General features: G+C 46.0%; 1 protein-coding gene across 10 annotated transcripts in view; it reads left to right on the top strand.

Moving 5' to 3' along the window:
- Positions 1 to 19,849, top strand: part of LOC116950457 (neprilysin-like) — a 120,228-nt gene that overhangs the window by 48,650 nt on the left and 51,729 nt on the right. For 8 of the 10 annotated variants that reach the window (XR_012946430.1, XM_076072936.1, XM_076072938.1 and 5 more), the window contains 9 exons: positions 191 to 380; positions 5,349 to 5,390; positions 8,780 to 8,941; positions 11,513 to 11,596; positions 14,330 to 14,425; positions 15,827 to 15,945; positions 17,195 to 17,260; positions 18,005 to 18,139; positions 19,052 to 19,141. Coding sequence is in view for 9 of the 10 variants with exons in the window: in XM_076072936.1 (XP_075929051.1) it covers positions 236 to 380; positions 5,349 to 5,390; positions 8,780 to 8,941; positions 11,513 to 11,596; positions 14,330 to 14,425; positions 15,827 to 15,945; positions 17,195 to 17,260; positions 18,005 to 18,139; positions 19,052 to 19,141 (939 nt within the window). In the remaining variant the exon portion in view is untranslated. Of the gene's footprint in view, positions 1 to 190; positions 381 to 5,348; positions 5,391 to 8,779; positions 8,942 to 11,512; positions 11,597 to 14,326; positions 14,426 to 15,826; positions 15,946 to 17,194; positions 17,261 to 18,004; positions 18,140 to 19,051; positions 19,142 to 19,849 lie in introns of those variants that run through there. The other 2 variants (XM_076072943.1, XM_076072944.1) reach the window with 2 other exon arrangements.

Raw genomic sequence — 19,849 nt, forward strand, 5'->3', positions numbered from 1 at the left:
CGATGTGTTTCCTCGAATATGGCCTGAGGTCCCTCGAAGGGATTTCAGAAGTAGTTCTGTAATATCTGCTTCCATGGGCCGTGTTCTCTTAACACGAAGGTGCTTTGTGAGACAGCTGATTGACTCCGTGTTCAACGCAGCCTTGCAGTAACCTCATTGTCAGTCTGTGCGTTCATTCTCAACGATGCAGACTCGTCAACGGACGCAGCTACTCTGGCCGGTGTGCTGAGCTGACATGCAGATTTCGGAGAGTGAGGCCAACATTGTGGACAAACCGTCGAGGCCTCGATGGACCGTCCTGGAGATCGGCTTGACCGTGACAACGGCTGTGCTGGCCGTCGCCCTCGTCGTCTTCATCGCCCTCTTGGGGACCAGGAAAGGTGCTCGCTTTGGGCCCTGAAAGGGTGACCTCGTTGGGAGTGGGGTTGGGGGGACGTACTGCAACAACAAAAAAACCCTCGTATGTATGTGTGTATGTGCGTTGAACTCAATTCGCACCTTACGCAGCCAACCGTGCAAATCAGAGGTGCGGAGGCATGGCGCAGTTGATGTTAAATATATTTGTACAAATGTTGACCGCTTAAAATATATATATGAAACATTTAGTGCAAATGGGCAAGATACGGCATGCGAACAGCCGTGGTAGAGGTGTCAGCAGCCAGAGTGAGGAGGCCACTGCTGGACAGGAGCAGCTGGGGAGAGGGAGGAGAGGAAGAATCATTGGGGGGAAGGCCTTTAACCCAGCAGTGGGAAAGTTGCAGGTTGACAACAACAACAACAAGAAATACTAAACAGAATGAAGAATGATACGCGACGTGCTTGCGCCTCTACGTGTTCTGCTCTGCCTGTCGCCCCGCTTGCAAATGAAAGAATTGAAAGAAGGTTACTGCAGTAAGACAGCGTGTGTGTGTGTGTGTGAGCAGCCATTACAATGTGTGGGACACAGCCATCCCCCCCTTCCGAGTGTAATGGGGCTGCTGCCTTGCACGTGCTTTATGCTGAGACATTGCCAAGTCATTCGTCAACGTGGCTTAAGTAAAGTGGATGAATTATCTGTCCTGGAGTCGCAGATGGTGGCTCGTTTGACTCCACGGGGTCCGATGATTCTCACTCGATGTCAGGATAACAAGCCAGAGCGAAAGTGCGTTATCCTATCATTGTGTTTGCTCAAATCACAAGATCGTCGTTGCGCCGTCGGAAACGCGGCAGTTACACGTGGTGGTTAACTCCGATCGGAGGTGTGCGCCCGCTGTAGAGAACAGTGCCGTGCCTCTCTGACCGTGTAATTCTAGGACGCTGTGTCACCGGGCCAGCTTGTCCGCCATGGCGACACGAGTAGCGCCCACTTTCGTGGGAATGCGTACGCTCCACTTGATGAGACTTTGGCCTACTCTACCTTTAATGCACCACCAATCGACTAACTGTGGTGTAGCCACTTCTACTTCGTATGCATGTTTAACTTCTTTCGCACCGTACGTAGCCCACCGTGCTAATCAGAGGTGTGGGGGTGAAGGACAATAAACTAAACACGCTACTGGGTAGACAAAGTAGGTACTTATAAGTGATAAACTTATGTAGAGCCGTGAATAAGAAAAATGTTATAGTGGATCATAACATGAAAGGGGCCTGTGCAGTGGACACCAGGTTAATTTTGCTCGGCATTAGTTGAAAATATGCTGACACAACTCAGTTATTATATATGCATTTAGTGTTTTCGGACGTCCGCTTAGGACGTTTTTTTCATCAAATATTTTTTTTTCTCTAAATGTAAAATGTGATCGCATTTTTAAATGGCCCTGCTGAGTGCATCTCTGGCAGGTCATCACATCAATAAAGTATGCTGAAAATGAAGCAGAAATTTTACTCTGGCAATGGAAAACAGCTATTCCCTACAACGAATTCTGGAAGCTTAATTGTAATATGTAAATATTTGAAGACCACTCACTAAACATATTTTGCCGTTAGTTCTGCGCGGGGAAAGAATTCGTAACTGAATTCCTGCTCAAACGGGCGTTGAGGCGGTGCTTATCTCCCGTTCATAGCCCTGAGCCAGTTGTGGAAATTCCACGTTCCTACGCGAAAGTGATATCTGTTTTATCAACCCCAGAGGGACGATGGGCTGACCGCTGAGCCACCTGGCTGGTTCCGCTTGTCGTGATCCTCCTCGTGACTCTCGCTCTGCTGCATTGTGGAATGTGCAGCAGATGACACGGTGCACGGAATCACCGAGTGAATATTGTGGCCATTATCGTTTAAACGCGTGCAGCAATTTGATGAGTTATGCAAAACCTTAATGCCTAATTTTAAAGTCAAGCTGTCTCCACGCAACCTATAAATGTTTTCCAAGTAATTATTCAGTGCACAGTAAATTTTGTATATTTTTTTGTAAATGGCTGAAAAGGCAATATATTCCAGTGTGAGTGGTGACTTAAATGGGCTTTTTGTGGCTGCCCCGGTTTAATTTCACCGAATTAAATTGTATATCTACTCAGGACCGGCAATAAGAATCATATAAGATTATTCCACTCGATAAGATTAGTCTGGAAATCCAATACGCTGGTGGACTTAAAATGTATTTTTTATACATATTATAATTTCCTGGCAAATTGTTTACATTTATACAGAGAGTATTCAGTATTCTATTTAAAAGAACACTACTTTTTATGCATTGTTGTGGAGCTCTATAAGTATTAAAATAAATAAACAGTCCTCTGTTTGTCCCTCCAGAGAAATGTAATATATTTTAGCCTACCAGTCTGTGTGCATTGGAGACCAGTATTATCAGAATTACATTATTTAAACAGAGTGTTCTTGCCAAGAACATCTGGCAACAAAGCAGCATTTATTCTATATTTGAAGCTTTCGTGACAGCAAGGATTCATACTCTTTGGTGTTTTCGGTAAAGTCACGTAGGTAATAGAAAATGAAAGAAAACAAATAAATTAAATCACGACGTTTCGGAGGCAACACAAGCTTCCGTCTTCAGGTGGAACAGTCACAGCAGAATAGCTGTACCAAGTGGGGAGCTCTTGAGACGACCGGGATTATATACAGGTTAAGGGGGGGGGGAGGAGCCAGAAAGGGACATGGGTGGGGGGGGGCTGAGTTAAGCCACCTTTTGTTATGCTGCAGGGAGTTCGGGGGAAGAGATGCAGGAGTACATACAACCACTGAAAGCAATGGAAATGGCTGTACAATTATAAGGCAGCTAAAGTTTGACATACAACCCACTGAAAGCAATGGAAATGGCTGTACAATTATAAAGCAGCTAAAGTTTGACATACAACCCATTGAAAGCAATGGAAATGGCTGTACAATTATAAAGCAGCTAAAGTTTGACATAAAACCCACTGAAAGCAATGGAAATGGCTGTACAATTATAAAGCAGCTAAAGTTTCACTTGGTTTATAACATCTTTCCAATGGTTGCTCAATTTGAAACCATCCTCTCGGTTGAAGTTGTGTCTATGTTTGTATATCTGGATGGCTTCATGGACAAATCTTTTGTAATAACCGGGAGGTTTGCAGAGAACTTTGGTATCGGAGAAAACAATGTCATTAGAAGCCGCTGTGTTGAAACAATGATCAGCCACGGCCGAAGAATTTGTTATGCCGTGTTTCAAATCTGATTTGTGCGCGCGGATTCGGTCAGAACTATGTCGTTTCGTCTCCCCGATATAGCAGTCACCACAGGTATAACTCAATTTGTAAACAACGAGGTACTGTAAGTCAGGAATGACATCCTTTGCGGATGGGATCAGATCATGGATTTTGTGTACTGTATTGAACCGAACCTGGATCTTGTGTTTGTTTAGAATTTTAGGAATATTTTTGGTAACGCCTGCTATGTATGGTAACGTGATGGTTTTGATCGGAGTATCAGGTGGTTGTTTCTGTATGGTGGGAGAAACAGCTTGGCGGATAGTACGGTCAGAGTATCCGTTCATCTTGAGGGCCAGATGTACATGTTTTAATTCACTGGCCAGGTGGTGTTGGCCAGAAATGCAATGAGCCCTATGGTATAATGTTTTGATGAGATAATTCTTTGGACTCGGGTGGTGGTGGGAATCAGGCTTCAAGTAGGAGTCTGTGTGGGTGGACTTCCTGTAAACAGAATGTCCCAAAGAGCCAGCGGTCCTCCTCTCAAATAGAACATCCAAGAATGGCAGCTTGCCATCTTTCTCCACTTCCATGGTGAATTTGATGGATGAGTGTCTGGAATTAATGTGGTCTAGGAAATGGTTCAATGCTGGGAGGCCATGTGGCCAGATGACGAAAGTGTCATCTACATATCTCTTCCATAGGGAAGGGCGAAGGGTGGATGTCTGGATGGCGTCTGATTCAAATTTCTCCATGAAAACATTGGCCATCACTGGTGACAAGGGGGAGCCCATAGGGGTACCCTCATTTTGTTTGTAGAACGTACCATTCCAGCTAAAGTAAGTGTTGGTGAGGCAATGCCTAACTAGCACAGGTACATCAGGGTTCAGTCCATGCTGGACTAAATCTTCAATTAATGTTATGGTGTCAGGCACTGGGACCTTGGTAAACAGAGAGACCACATCAAAGCTGACGAGGATATCGTCAGTAGACAGTGCAATGTCCTTGACTATAGAAACCAATTGGGTTGAGTTAAGTACTGCTGAGGTGGTCTTGCCAGTGAAGGGAAGCAGAGTGTCCGATACAAAATGGGCTAGTTTGTAGGTAGGAGAGTTGATCATGCACACGATGGGTCGTAGTGGGATACCTTCTTTATAGATCTTGGGAAGACCATAGAATCTGGGAGGTCTTGCAGCCGAGGGTTTTAGGGAGGGACGTTTGGATGGTTCGATTAGGGAAGTCGAACTAGTAATGATCTTGTTGGTTTTTTTATCGTGAGGCTGTTAGTAGGATCACTTTTAATTTTTAATTTTTGAGTAACTCCCATCATTGAGTAGGTGCTGGATTTTGTTGTTGTATGAGTTTTTATCCATAATGACAGTGGCATTACATTTGTCGGCCGAGAGGATGACTATATCATCCCTCTTGTTAAATTCACGAGTTTAGAGCGTTCGTTTTTGCTGATGTTGCTAATGGGTTTCTTAGCATTCTTAAGAATAGTGGCTATTTCAGCTCTCGCAACGTCGCAGCATTTACTTAACAAGCCTGACTCTTCTGATGAGACCCAGACGATATAACCCAGTCCAGGTTGGCTTGCTTTCTTCCTTCACCTGGGTTTGAATCCAGGCTCTCAGCGATGCCGAGTCAATGCCGTTACGCATTATTTGCCGCCCGAACAAGCCAGCTACGTACATTTTAAGTTGTTGTTTTTTAATTATTTTGCTCTTTCCATCTGTCATTGTTCCACAGATCCTGTGACACCATGCACATCAGCAGACTGTGCAATAGCAGGTGAGATGGGATATTTTCGTGTGAAAATGATGCCCGCAATTAAATTGTAAACTGTGTTAAGAATGCCATTGCTGCGTTTGCTTAAACCAGAAGCGTGCGTTCTCTTTACCGTGCGAACACCGGTAATTGCATGTTGGAAAGATAACAGCTGCTCCGATTATCTGAACCACTTGCAATGCATCTATGTGATCCAATCGTTGTTTGAAAGGTGAGTGACAAAATTATGCCAGCCTTTCCTGAGTCAGGTGGCTCGGCACTCGAGCCAGTGGCTCGCAGTCGCAAGGTTGTGTGAGGTTCTAAGGAAGGTTGTGTGGGGTTCTAAGGAAGGTTGTGTGAGGTTCTAAGGATGGTTGTGTGAGGTTCCAAGGAAGGTTGTGTGAGGTTCTAAGGAAGGTTGTGTAAGGTTCTAAGGAAGGTTGTGTGAGGTTCTAAGGAAGGTTGTGTAAGGTTCTAAGGAAGGTTGTGTGAGGTTCTAAGGAAGGTTGTGTGAGGTTCTAAGGAAGGTTCTGTAAGGTTCTAAGGAAGGTTGTGTGAGGTTCTAAGGAAGGTTGTGTGAGGTTCTAAGGAAGGTTGTGTGAGGTTCTAAGGAAGGTTGTGTAAGGTTCTAAGGAAGGTTGTGTGGGGTTCTAAGGAAGGTTGTGTGAGGTTCTAAGGAAGGTTGTGTAAGGTTCTAAGGAAGGTTGTGTGAGGTTCTAAGGAAGGTTGTGTGAGGTTCTAAGGAAGGTTGTGTAAGGTTCTAAGGAAGGTTGTGTGAGGTTCTAAGGAAGGTTGTGTGAGGTTCTAAGGAAGGTTGTGTGAGGTTCTAAGGAAGGTTGTGTGAGGTTCTAAGGAAGGTTGTGTGAGGTTCTAAGGAAGGTTGTGTGAGGTTCTAAGGATGGTTGTGTGAGGTTCTATGGAAGGTTGTGTGGGGTTCTAAGGAAGGTTGTGTGAGGTTCTAAGGAAGGTTGTGTTAGGTTCTAAGGAAGGTTGTGTGAGGTTCTAAGGAAGGTTGTGTGAGGTTCTAAGGAAGGTTGTGTGAGGTTCTAAGGAAGGTTGTGTGAGGTTCTAAGGAAGGTTGTGTGAGGTTCTAAGGAAGGTTGTGTGAGGTTCTAAGGAAGGTTGTGTGGGGTTCTAAGGAAGGTTGTGTGAGGTTCTAAGGAAGGTTGTGTGAGGTTCTAAGGAAGGTTGTGTGGGGTTCTAAGGAAGGTTGTGTGAGGTTCTAAGGAAGTCGGCGGTGGATAGGGATGTGGAAATTCCACCGTTGGCTCAGGGCTGTAAACCAGGAGATGAGCGCTGTCTCAATCCTCATTGGCAAGAAATGTCACTGACTTTACTCTTTTCCCCCCTTTTCCCGAACGTTTAAATGACTTGCTCCACTGTTGTTAAGGGCCCCGACAATTCAGTCCGTCGCACAAGGGAGTTATTTCATAGCACGATAATGCAATGCACATTAATGTGACAGGAAAATGTTGTATAGATGTAATTGGAAAAAGGAGGTTGTGACTGGTTGGACGCGCATGCAGAAAGAAGGGAGAGCAGGTTTGCAAGACGGGGCATTGGACTGGCACCCAGAGGTTGATGATGAGGGATATCCTCGAAGCTACATAGTGATTAGAATCGTAATATTTATACTGGAGGAATCCGATGAGCTATTAAGCTCTTTTTCACAGATGTCCAGTAGGGGCAGGTGATAAAGTTACAACAACAAACAATACAAATACACGATTGGAGTGCCAAGTATGGGAAAGGTAAGAAAGTCACTAAAGAAAAAAACGTTATTTTACCAGGAAAAGCCCACTGAGCTATTAGCTTCTTTTTCAGAAGCGACCTGGCCACAAATAATAGCACGACGAAATAGCTTGTCACATAGAAATGTATATCAGCCCAAAAATCTAGGTGATGATGATGATGAGAGTGTAAGAGCTGATCTTGGATGCCGGGTGTGAACTGCGTAATAGCTGTGGCATGTATTAGAAGGAAGGAAGTGATGGTGAAATGTGGCATTCATGCCATTGGCCATGATAACCCCTTGACCATGACTTGTCATACATATCGCTGCGATATCTGTAATTTTCAGCATTTTTTTTGCTATCTCTCCAAGATTTAGTCACTTTCCTTTGGCCTACTAAGTCATTCTCGGCGCTGCAAAACCTACAGCTGACCTCGTCAGGCGCAAAAGAATTGTCTCTGGAGGCACACAAGCCTATTGTTGTTATTGTCTTGGAGCTATGGCCTTTTAAAACTAGATGGAAAACACATTTCTTGAGAACTGCTTTTTATGTTTAGTTTTGTTACCCCCCCCCCCGCCCGCACCTCCGATTAGCACGGTTGGCTACCTATGGGTGCCACAAAAGTTCAACATACATACATACACATGCATAGGTGATGCGGAGCTGTGCACTGCTGACCACTTGGTTGTCGTTGATTCTAAAACCACTCGCGCTCCCCCGTGTCCACCCCCTGCTGCCAACTATGCATCCCAACCCACACCGGTGCCTCTCGCCGCAAACTCGATCGCAGCACTTCCACGAATAGGGGGGCATTTACATTCCGCTCGGTCCGGCTGGTTTTCTCCATTCGCTCCGGCTCGTTTCGGCTCGCTCCGACAGTCGGTGACGTGAATTTAAAAATGCCGGAGATGCCCCACGATAAATGTGAGGCCGAGCCAATTTAATTACGAGTGCACTGCTGATGCTGATGCTCTCTGTGTGCGTTGGGGAATTTTTTTTGTTGAAATGAGAATTCAGGAATTGCTCGATGTCCGTAGTGGATCCCGTGGGGGGATGGTTGCACTCGAGTCGTGGCCAGTTGCTCATCGCGGACAGGGGCAGACCCGTCGAGTGGTTGGTTGTACATCCGCGATGGATCATCATAATTTATATAGAAACCCTCGTTTTTTCTGAAAGGGCTCGTACCACTAAGAGCGGTGCGAGTTAAATCAATTATTTAAAATGGTCTCTAATATTTCATGGCAAAGGTTCATTGGGTGTGTGGAAGTGGGAGCTGGGGCTGTGTATCGCGCATCTCTTTTCACACACGTGTGTGTGTGTGTCTGCGTGCACGGGCGCGTGGGGAGTGGTGGCGCTGTCGTTAACTCACCAGGCTACTAAGCCGTCAACCCGTGTTCGATTGCCGCTCACGGCCAACATCGGTGGTAAATATCTGAACCATTACGAGGCCTCCCCTAGATTGACTCAGCCTTGTAATTAGTACCTGGTGTACTGTGTGAGCATCAGAATTGGTGGGCCAAATAGGCTACACGAAGTGGTGCTGGCCATCCATCCCCCTTGTGTGCCGTGCTGGCCTCATTAGGTGCCCCATGACACCACTTGCCCCACAGTGTGTTAAAAGCTACCTGGTTGATATTTGCCTTTGTTACGTATGCATGTGTTTGTTATTCTGTTTCCCAGCCACACGTTTGCTGGAGGGCATGAACCCTGCGGCTAACCCGTGTGATAATTTTTACGAGTTCGCTTGCGGTGGATGGCCAAAGAAGCAAGTCATTCCGGAAGACAGTGGCTATTATGGAACCTTTCACGTTCTGGACGATCATCTGGAAATTGTCCTGAAAAGTTAAGTATTAAACCTCACGCAATGTTCCCAAGCCGCAAAGTAGGACTGCGTTGCATCAGACTGAGCAGAAAATTGGCCTTAAATGGACCTGATTGCAGGCGTGTACAGCACCACAACGACCACCACCACCACCCTAACACTCATTACGGTACCCTTCATCTTTACGGCCGCATTGTGAATATCATTATCATGCAAGGTAAAGGGTAAAGGTGCATCCCTGAAATGAATTGCTCATACCGCTGCGATTGGAGGGGCCTCCACCAGAATGGATATTTGGCCTGCCCACTTACACTGCTGGGGTGGACAGAGGCGCGGGAGGGATTTTACAACAACAACAACAAAACTTGTAGATTACATTTCGACTGCCGTAACCAGAAGGCCGGACCAGGCCACCTTTTGGTGGATGGCCGACACGTCAGAGTAGCATGCTCCGTAATGGAACAGCTGTTGTTTTTTTTTGTTTACGTTGATAATCCCACGTTGCCACGCATGAGTCATTACAGTGCAACTACAGATATCCCTGGAAATGCTGATTTATCTGAGATTGTGCATCGATTACTTTCCATGCTTCCCAGATGCCGGTTGCGTTATTTCACAGTGTGGGTGTGTGTCTGAGTGTGTGGATTTGCAATTGCATCTCAGGAGTGCTTTTCCAAATGCGCTTGCAATTGAATCCACTTGATTCATACGTCGTCTAGAGATGCGACTGTATCTCTAGACAATGTGCAGAAGCAGTGGGAATATTTATATTTAACTATTTTGATTTTACCATGTAAGGCCCACTGAGCTATATGGCTCCTTTTTCAAACGCGACCTGGCCACAAATGATAGGTAATTGAAGTGGCTTATCATGTGTAAGTCTATAGCCGGCAGCCGAATACTCTAAATGCATGTTTCTTATGTTTCTATATTATTGAAAGGAAGAAAGAGGCAGACAGTCAGAGACAGAGGGAGAAGGGGGAAGATCTTGAACCTTGACTTGAACAGGGCCAGGGAGTTGACAGCACATCACAATCTGTTAGCTCGTAATACCTCAGTCTCTCTTGTGAACTCTTCATCGGCAAGCCGTCGCCCCTCCAATTGACTTCAAAGTTCACCTAACCTGGCACTAACGCTGCGGTGACATCACCACTGCTCAGCGGGATGTGGCAGTTGCTGTGTTTGCGGTAAATCAGGAGCAGGAACTCATAAATATTTACGGACGTGTGATTCAACCGATAAATAAGTGATGGATACCATGATTTATTTAGTCACTTAATGTATTCAGGAAAGCCTCGTTGACTCCCAAGACACTCTTTCAGGAGGCCCCTGCATTGAGCTATTTGGCCACTCATATTGAAATATGTTTTTGCATGTGGGAAAAAAACGAAGTGTCCAGAGAGAAAACATTTGTGTAAAAAAAAAATAGATTCGTAGTTCATCGGATTCCCCCAGGATAAATACATAACATAAAGATGATGTTTCTGAACGAGTAAGAAGACACAGCCACTCAAAGATCAACACAGCCCAGGCTTCATAACCCACTTGCTGTACTCCCTTCTTCCTGCCCAGCGGGTCTGGGAGGTTCACAGATCTGTACGACGCACTAATGCGCGCCTTTTAGAGTGCTGAATCACAGGCATTCCATGCCATTGCTGCCTCGGTGCAGTCTTATTCGCCTTCCGTCAGCATGGACATAACATTTGCAAGGGTAGATCAAGTTTAGATGGCCAGTTAAGAAATATCGTCGGATGCCGAACGAAGTTTTTTTTTGTTGTTCTGCCGGGGTGGGGGGGGGGGACTATTCACGGTGCGTTCCGGTGTTTGAAGTTCGCTGCCGTTGCAGTGCGAGGGGAGCTGTCTTTTAATAAGCGCCACTGTGCATCGGATGTGGCCCACATCGCCCATGCTGAGTTTATGATTACTCGCCGCCATCCGGGATAGTGCGAAGCCGGGTGGTTCAGCATTTTTTTTTTATTTTAAGGCCACTTTGTAATTATAATGAACAAAATTAATGTTCTTCCAATTTTACCAGCAAAAAAAGCCTGCCATATTGATCGTCAGCCGCGGTCAATCCATTGCTGGATGAAGGCCTCCACAGGTCATTGGCATCTCTCACGATCCTGATACTTTAATGAAAAGTGAAAACAAGAGCCAATGTTAAAATGTAATACGTTATATATTATCATAAAATTGTATAAGTTGTAAGTGAAATCTATACTTGGTTAGAATTGGAAGAATATTATTGTGATACTGCGTTGGTTGTGGTGATTAAGTACGAATAGCACATTTGTTAATAATTTTCACTAAAAGGAAAAAAAACTGTATAATAGGCAGCATATTTGATATTCGCCCTTCTTCGCGGCACGTAGATGACATATCAGGCCAGGGATGCACACGCAGGCTTTTTTTACGATGTACATTTCAAAACGGAATTCCATCCTGCGCTGTGCTACTGAGGTGCTCTTCACTGTCAGCCCGCCGGCGCCTCTTATCGCATCGTCAACATCCACCGCCACGCTTCATTCGAATCGCTCGCCCCCCCCCCCCCCGCAAAAAAAATATAAGAACGCCTCTCCCGTTGTCCCCAGGGCTGCTGGAGGAGGCCGCCGGCAGCGGGGACAGAGACGCGGTGACGAAGGCCAAGCGGCTCTACCTGTCCTGCATGGACGAGGGTGAGTGGCGACCAGGCGGGTGGGGGGGGTGAACAACACCACCGAGCAGCCGGCCGTGTCCACAAGGAGAAGTCGCAGAGCCGCTGCCCACCAGGTGGGCACGGCTTGGCCACGTACGACGTGGAGGAAGTTGAGAACGTACGGTGCGGGCGTACGCGCAGAGCGCCGGGCCCTCCGCCGTTGAGATTTCTGGACCAGGCGAGATCTTGGTTTCAGACACTTGTCATGAAAACCCCACGGTATTTTTCGAGTGTGGCGTGTCGATGGGCTTGGCCTGGTCTCGGGTGTACGCACGAAAATATTGTCAAGCTAAGCTAAATTCGAGATGAAAAAAACAATTTCTTTGGAACTCCTTTTTGTGGTTAGTTTGTTGTCCTTCCCCTGCACCTCCGATGAGCACGGTTGGCTACATATGGTGCGAAAGAAGTTCATCATATCGCCACCACAGATCACGGCCTTAAATCCAGCTTGCAATCACTTGACATCAAACCACGGCTTTTACATGCAGCTGTATAATTATACTTTTTTTTGCATAATTCAGCTCACTTCAGCTCTTGAATGAATTAAACAAAAATCGTTGATTGCCACGTGACATACACCACTATACCAGGGCATGTGAGGCAGTGCACCACCTAGTGTGGCAAAAAGACAAACTAATGGCTATACGAAGTAGTTATCTGATGAGCTGTTGCATTCAAGTCGTAGCACGCACTGCTCGCCACGATGTCGCTCTGCGGGCTGGGCCGCGGTCTTTTTCAGGTGCTGATTCGTGGAATGAAACGTCGGCCATCGTGCCGAGCAACGCACGGTACAGTGCTAAAGAACATCACAGCGTTTTCTGTGATGCTGAAGTGGAATGGGGAAGTGGAGGAGTGGGGGTTTGACCATCCTGAAATTCTTTCGCACCGTACGTAGCCAACCGCGCTAATCGGAGCTGGGAACTCGGTTCGTTGGCTTCACATCGCCACGAGCAAACCACTGCGTACCCACACACGTTGAGAGATTAGCGTGCAACATTTACAGAGCTTCCTTCGTCTCCATTAAGAGAAGAGAAACCTGCGCTGCAGTGCATTCGGGTGGGATTGCAACTAAAGCAGTGTACATGACAGAATGGGAGGAATGCATTAGAATGCGGCAGAGGGGTGCTTAAGGATGAAGTGTCCGGAGGCAAGGCGATAAGACGCATTTGCCTTGAGGGGCTCCCATTGTCCTCGGAGGAGAGCGGTGAATGTGCACGGATAATACGCTGTATATATGCAAACATATGCACAGAGATATAACATAACTAGAATCCCAGCATGCTTTGCGAGTCGAGATGACATCAGCATTCCTGCATTTTACAGCATGCTGGAATGATTGCAAGGGATAATATAGATGCAGGATATATGAATGTAAAATACGTACGTATTGAACAAATATATCTTCATGAGCAAAAACATTACTGGTATCCCAGCATACTTTTGCAAGTCGACATGACGTCTGCATTCCTGCACTTACTCTGCTATGTGCTGGGTTAATGGCACGTATCAGGAAACTTCACGAGGTGCCCTTTAAGCAGTCTTTGAAGTGGCACTTCTATCGATGGACTCGCAATTCAAAAGGCCTCTCATTCGATTCCCATCACGTATTGCGAACAAACAAAAAAATACATAACGTACTTTAATGCATGGGTTCAATCACAATCTACATTGCCGACGACAACAACAACCAACATCTCTTGGGAGTGTATTGTGAATGGACATTGTTTTGTGATGTAACGGTTCGCACACTGGACGTGAAATCCAGAGATCACCGATTCGGCCTCCCGGAACAGAAGTTCAAAGCAACGCTGCAGGTTTCATAAATACCCTTGCCGTCTCCTCTGTCCACCCAGAAGCATCAAAGGGTGCACCACAGTTCGTATATCGGCAGGTCGAATGTGGTGGGGCAAAGTGTGGGTACTTCCGCCTCTTCCACGACGTCTGGCCTGCGTGGAAGAGTAGGCCAAACATGCCCTTGAAAGGGGCTACCTTTAGTGGAGACCCTTCTAGCAGTCGTGGCGTGAGCAAGCAATTTCAGAGCTGCACCTTTACCTTTCAATGATTATAACATGTTGTTTAATATTGCGTGGCCAAAGATGACATGTAGCAATATGACTCATTCATGAGTATAAATGTGTTAAATAATGCATGTCTCTGTTGATCTATCCATGCAATGTGTAATGACCCTCCATTAGTTGAGAGCACAATGTTCCATGTAAATATGTAATTTATATTTCAATTAACTTTCTCTCTTTTTTAATCGCTTGACACCACGTCCACCCGGAGTGCTCTCGATCTCCTCGGATCACAGGAACTAAGCAGGTATTGAGCCTGGGCAGCGCTCGGATTGGGCGATCACAGTGCACAGCACAGGTGTTATAGGCTGCTGCCGCGCGCCTACTCTTGCCACCAGAAGATAGTGCGGCGATATCCGGTGGTTCTACTGTACTGTGCTCCAACATCTATGCCCCCCCTCCCGCCTTCACGAAGCCTCACGAACCACAGCGGTAAAGAATTATCAAATACCCCCCGTCACGGCCTGTAAGATTGTCAAAAGCGCGCATTTTATATCTCAGAAAGTCCGCAAACTTTGACCGCTGGCACACTCGCGATGGGCGGCTTGAACGTCTGCATGCACTGCCGTGCGTAGTGTGTGAGATCCCATTGCTAGCCACGCAGGCTCACGTGACTCGTGAACGGTGTGTTGTTACAGAAGCTATTGAGGAAAGAGATTCCGAGCCTCTGCTGTGGCTCTTGGAGGATGTGCTCGAGTGGCCCGTTGCCACCGTCGACTGGAATTCAACCTACGGTAGGAGTGCAGCGTCCGCGATGGTCCAGGGCAGGCGTCGGCCACCTGTGCCTATATATGGGGGCGTCGTGGTGGCGAGATGTTAACTACCTCGCCTGGTATACAGGAGGTTCGTGGGTTCGATCCTGACCCTGACACACCTTAAGAAAACAAGCGTTTAAGTATTCGGCTGCTATAAATGTCCACGTGATAAGCCACGTCATTGAGCTATCTTTTGTGGCCAGGATCGCTTCTGTGCAGCTCAGTGGGCCTTACCCGATTAAAATTAAAAAAAAATCTTTGCATTGAGTTTTTGTAACAGAATTCTGAAGAAGAAGAAAAACAAGCTCGTCTTGTTATTTTGGTTGCCGACCCCTGGTCTAGAAGCTCTTGTCGTGGATTCCATCATGGTCTCCCCGGCGTGCACAAGAACACCATCCTCACCGCAGCACCCACATCTCCTTCACAGCAGCCTCGTCTCCCGATACCCAGAGCCAAGATCTCTCCCTCTGTTGAGCAGAGATTTGGCAAACTCCTTCAAGGTCTTACCCAGAGGTCCCTTCTAAAAATTAAATCCTTTCGTTTTTTTTTCGGAAATAATCCTCAATTTACACCTCCTGTCAATCCCGGGGACTACTATACACTACACGAAAGTTTCTAATCTAGTTTACACCTCCTGCCAATCCCCGGGCAAATTAACCATCCATTTTTGATGAAGAAATCTCTCCGTCCAAGGCGGCAAGGTGGCTCAGGGGACAGAGCGACGAGATCCTGGATTCGGATTCCGGTTCTCAAGCGTAGCACGGTGACGCACTTCCAACCACAGTCACCGATAACTGTGCAAACAAAATAAGACTGTGAACGGGAGAGAATGACAGACATGGTTCTGCTACTGATTTGCGTGTGTTTAAACAACGGTACGTCATCTGAATCAACATGCGAGTAAATGTAACGTGTTGTTTACAGCTCTCCGCTGTGATTTTTTAGTCGTACCGTATGTTGGGCACCACGGTGGCGAGATGTGAACTACCTCGCCTGGTATGCAGGAGGTCGTTGGTTCGATCTCGACTCTGACACCTGTATATTTGGAGGTTGCATATCCTCCCCGTGGTCACGTGGATTTTTCTCCACGTCCTCTGGGTTTTCCCTCCACATTTAGAAACATGCGTTTAGAGTTATTTGGCTGCCATACATGTCTACGTGATAAGCTACTTCGTTGACCTAGCATTTGTGGCGAGGTCGCTTATCAAAAAAAGTGATACAGTATTGGTCACTGAGCCTTACCTGGTAAAATAAAAAAAAATATTTGGCGTTATGTCCGACGTTTCCCTCTGCGTGCTGCAGGAAGCTTCTTCAGGTGCTGCTGGGAGGAGATGATTTTTTGTTCTTTCATGAATCGTCCCGTGATGATTTGTGTCGCAGGCAGCCAGTGGAGGCTCGAGGAGGTTCTTGCTTTCATGACTTCACGTTACGGCAATCGGGTGATCATCGACGTCGGCATCGCGAGCGACGTGAACGACTCCAAGTCCTCCGCTATCTACGTGCGTGTGACCCCCCCAGTCACTCGCAGCGCTCTCGTGAGCACAGTGGGGGGGGGGGGACCTTAATACCAAGCTAAGGACTTTCACATACCTTTGTCAGAGGTATTTGATAGTGTCCTGAGTGTTGCTAACCACAGTACTTCATCCCAATGATAACTTCGTTCGTCCGTCCGTTTCTCAATACGCTTGTCATGGCGAGGGTCGCGGCGGCAGCGTGTTGCGTAGTGGCGGTCCAGACGTCCCTTTCCCTGGCGACAGACTCCAGCAATTACTACACTATACATTACTATACACTACACTACTACACTATACACTACACTACTATACACTACACTACTGTACACTGAACTATACACAACATGACTCTTCACTACTACAGACGTCCCTTTCCCTGGCGACAGACTCCAGCACTGCTACACTATACACTATACACCACTATACACTACTATACACTATACACTACTATACACTACTATACACCACTATACACTACTATACACTATACACTACACTACTATACACTACTATACACTATACACCACTATACACTACTATACACTATACACTACACTACTATACACTACTATACACTACTATACACTACACTACTATACACTACACTACTGTACACTACACTATACACTACATGACTCTTCACTACTACAGACGTCCCTTTCCATGGCGACAGACTCCAGCACTGCTACACTATACATTACTATACACTATACATTACTATACACTATACACTACACTACTATACACTACTATACACTATACACCACTATACACTACTATACACTACACTACTATACACTACTATACACTACACTACTATACACTACACTACTGTACACTACACTATACACTACTACACTATACACTACCACACTATACACTACCACACTATACACTACTACACTATACACTACTATACACTACTACACTATACACTACACTACTATGCACTACACTACTGTACACTACACTATACACTACATGACTCTACACACAGACTCTAGCTCTTCCTGGGGAATTCCCAGGCATTCCCAGGCCAGCCGAGCGACATCGTCCCACCACCGCCAGCGTGTCCTGGGCCAGCTCTGGGCTCTTCACTCTTTGATAACTTGCTGGTATGAATAGCTGCTTACTAACCACACTTAGCCGCAACAGTCTTAAACCGTTACACAGGGAGATGATTGTTTTGTTGCTTACCATTCGTGTGACCTTGTCGTTGTTATTGTAACGACAGATTGACCAGCCCTCGCTGGGCCTCCCTACCCGGGACTTTTACTTTGACAAAGGCTACTACAGTCAGGTGAGGTGGCGACGGCGGTGGCATCACATTGTGAAAAGAAAAAACACGTTGCTGCTCCTCGCCGCTTAAACTCCTGCAGCTCAGAAATAAATATTGACCATGAATGGGGCTCTGGTATGCTGCAGTGGTGGCAATGGTGAGCACGCCGCGCTTGTGATCCGGAGGCCACCGGTTCGATTCCACCTCCCGGCACGACATTTCTAGACAATGGCGAAGGTTTATTAAATAATAGATTTGAAGCTTTCGTGACTGCACGAATCCATGCTCTCTGGTTCTTTCGGTAAAGTCGCGTAGGTATTAAATAAAATAAGAATAAATCACGACGTTTCGATTGCAACACAAGCAATCATCATCAGGTGGTAAAACCACAGTAAGAGAAAATAATCTTACCATACATTAAATCCTCCAATGCCTACCTCCTTTCGGTAGCACACATGGGTAGCGCCACAGTCAAGCATGGAACGCATGGTGGGGCAAAGATCGGGGTACTCCCACCTCTTCCATGACGCCTGAACTGCATGGAAGAGTAGGCCAAATATCATCTAGAGCGGCTCTTTATAGCTCCCAGTATTGGAGGCCGTTCTACCAAGACGATAACGGCACAGAACGTAACAACAACAGATCAACAATGAAGGCCAATATAACAATACAGCCAGCACACATTTTGTCTTCTGGAAGATTTGTTCTATTTTATCACCATGCCCTCTGTCTTCCCTTATCGCTCCTGTATATATATACATGTAGGTACGTGACACGTATCTCAGGGCTATGATTGCTGTGGCGACGATAATCAGAGCGGACAAGAATATCACGGACGATATTGACTTCGTTCAAGAGCAAATGGAAGGCGTCTTTCGGCTGGAGATGGAAATAGCGGAGGTAATGCGATCCACGGACAGCGACTGCCATCTGCGCGCGTTCCCCCGGCGCTCGCCACGGTTCTCGCTGCGTCGCGCACCAAGCGAAGTGGGTGACATGGGAAATTTGCGTTTCGTTTTCTCCCAAATAAAGATTTTCCGCTTGAGTAAATTACGCGAGAGAAAAAAAAGATCTAAGCGTTTGGCATGTGTCTCACCTTAGGGTCACACTTGTATTTTCAGTGGTTCTCGTAGGGTAGTGTGTGTGTGTGTGTGTTTGTTTTTCGTAGCGGTAGTGCGGTGGTAAGCGTTCTGTGCTATAAGCACGACCACGCGAGTACAATTCCCAGTTATGGCCAACACCGGTTATGATTATCTGAACTGGTTATGGGGCCTCCCCTAAGTTGATTTTATAATCAAGTAATTATAGGGCTGCATCTCTATCTCAAGAATTACACCTCTCTCGATAGTTTCTACTCACAGAAAACTGCTCTTTTTTGCTGTTAATTTTGGCAACTTTCAATTTCCTATTTTTCCGAGGGACTAAAACTAAAAATCTTAAACTATTTTTATTTTACCAAGTAAGGCCGATTGAGTTATATAGCTCTTTTCCAGAAGCGACCTGGCCACAAATGATAGCTCAACGAAGCGACCTGACAACAGCATGTTTCCGATTGTTGCACGCTCAGTTACTACTGTCACTGCAAGACCCTTTGCAGTGACAGATGTGCGTACTAATGCGTGACCCGCCAAAGGCATTTGAAAGTTCTGTTTTGCCCCGAGTGAGGAATAGCTTCTCCACGCCTTCGGTACGTTGAACTTCTTTCGCAAAGTACATTACCAACTTATCTGAGCGGCAGCTAGAGAGGAGGGCTGTGGTCTATCACCACGTGGTTGTGCCGTGAACGTCGACTGTGAAACGTGCGATCCTCAGGCCATAACTCCAGCTGAGAACAGAACGGACGTCACGAAACTTTTCAACAGGATGACCTTATTGCAGCTACAGCAAGAGTTTCCTCTTAATGTGAGTACATGATGATTATTATTCTTTTCAATTCAAATGGTCCATTCTTTATATGTATAGTATAAACTCTGTTTACAACGGTAACTGGTTCCACAAAACCGGCCGTTAAGTGATTTGGTCGTTTTGCGAGTATTGGAAATACACGTTAAAGGCTTAATTCGCTCCGATAGCATCGAAAGTTACACTTCTTCACCCTATTTTTTATAAAAATGTATATTTAAACAATGGATATTAATACACCAAGATACTAACAACATTGCAAACACATAATATTTAAATAAACATGGTTAATCAATACATCAATTCATATTGATTGTACCAACAACAGCCGATCGTTAACAGGGGAATGCTGGGTAAGCGAACGCATTGGGCTCTTTGGTGTCCGTCGTGAAGTGATTAGTCGTTAACAGGGGTGGTCGTCAAGAGAGGTTCACTCTACGTTTGTCGATGTTTATATTTTGCCGCTTAAAGCACGTCAGAGATGCAATTGAAGTTAGAATGAAGGTTCACGTTTCATTTTTTTTTTAAACCAGAAACTCAGAGAACAGGGTGAGTCTATTTTGCAAGAAGTGGCCTCGATTCCACAATTCTGCAATTGTGTTCATACAGACTTTGCTTAGTTTTTTTTTGTTAAGACCAGCTCAGAACCAACTCTGTTCTCTTGGCTTGAACATCTGCTGAAGGAGTTGAACATTCATAATAATATCA

The sequence above is a fragment of the Petromyzon marinus genome, chromosome 39 (genome assembly GCF_048934315.1).
Source record: "Petromyzon marinus isolate PM22_M1 ecotype Great Lakes invasive population chromosome 39, UKy_Petmar_22M1.pri1.0, whole genome shotgun sequence".
NCBI classification, from domain to species: domain Eukaryota; kingdom Metazoa; phylum Chordata; class Hyperoartia; order Petromyzontiformes; family Petromyzontidae; genus Petromyzon; species Petromyzon marinus.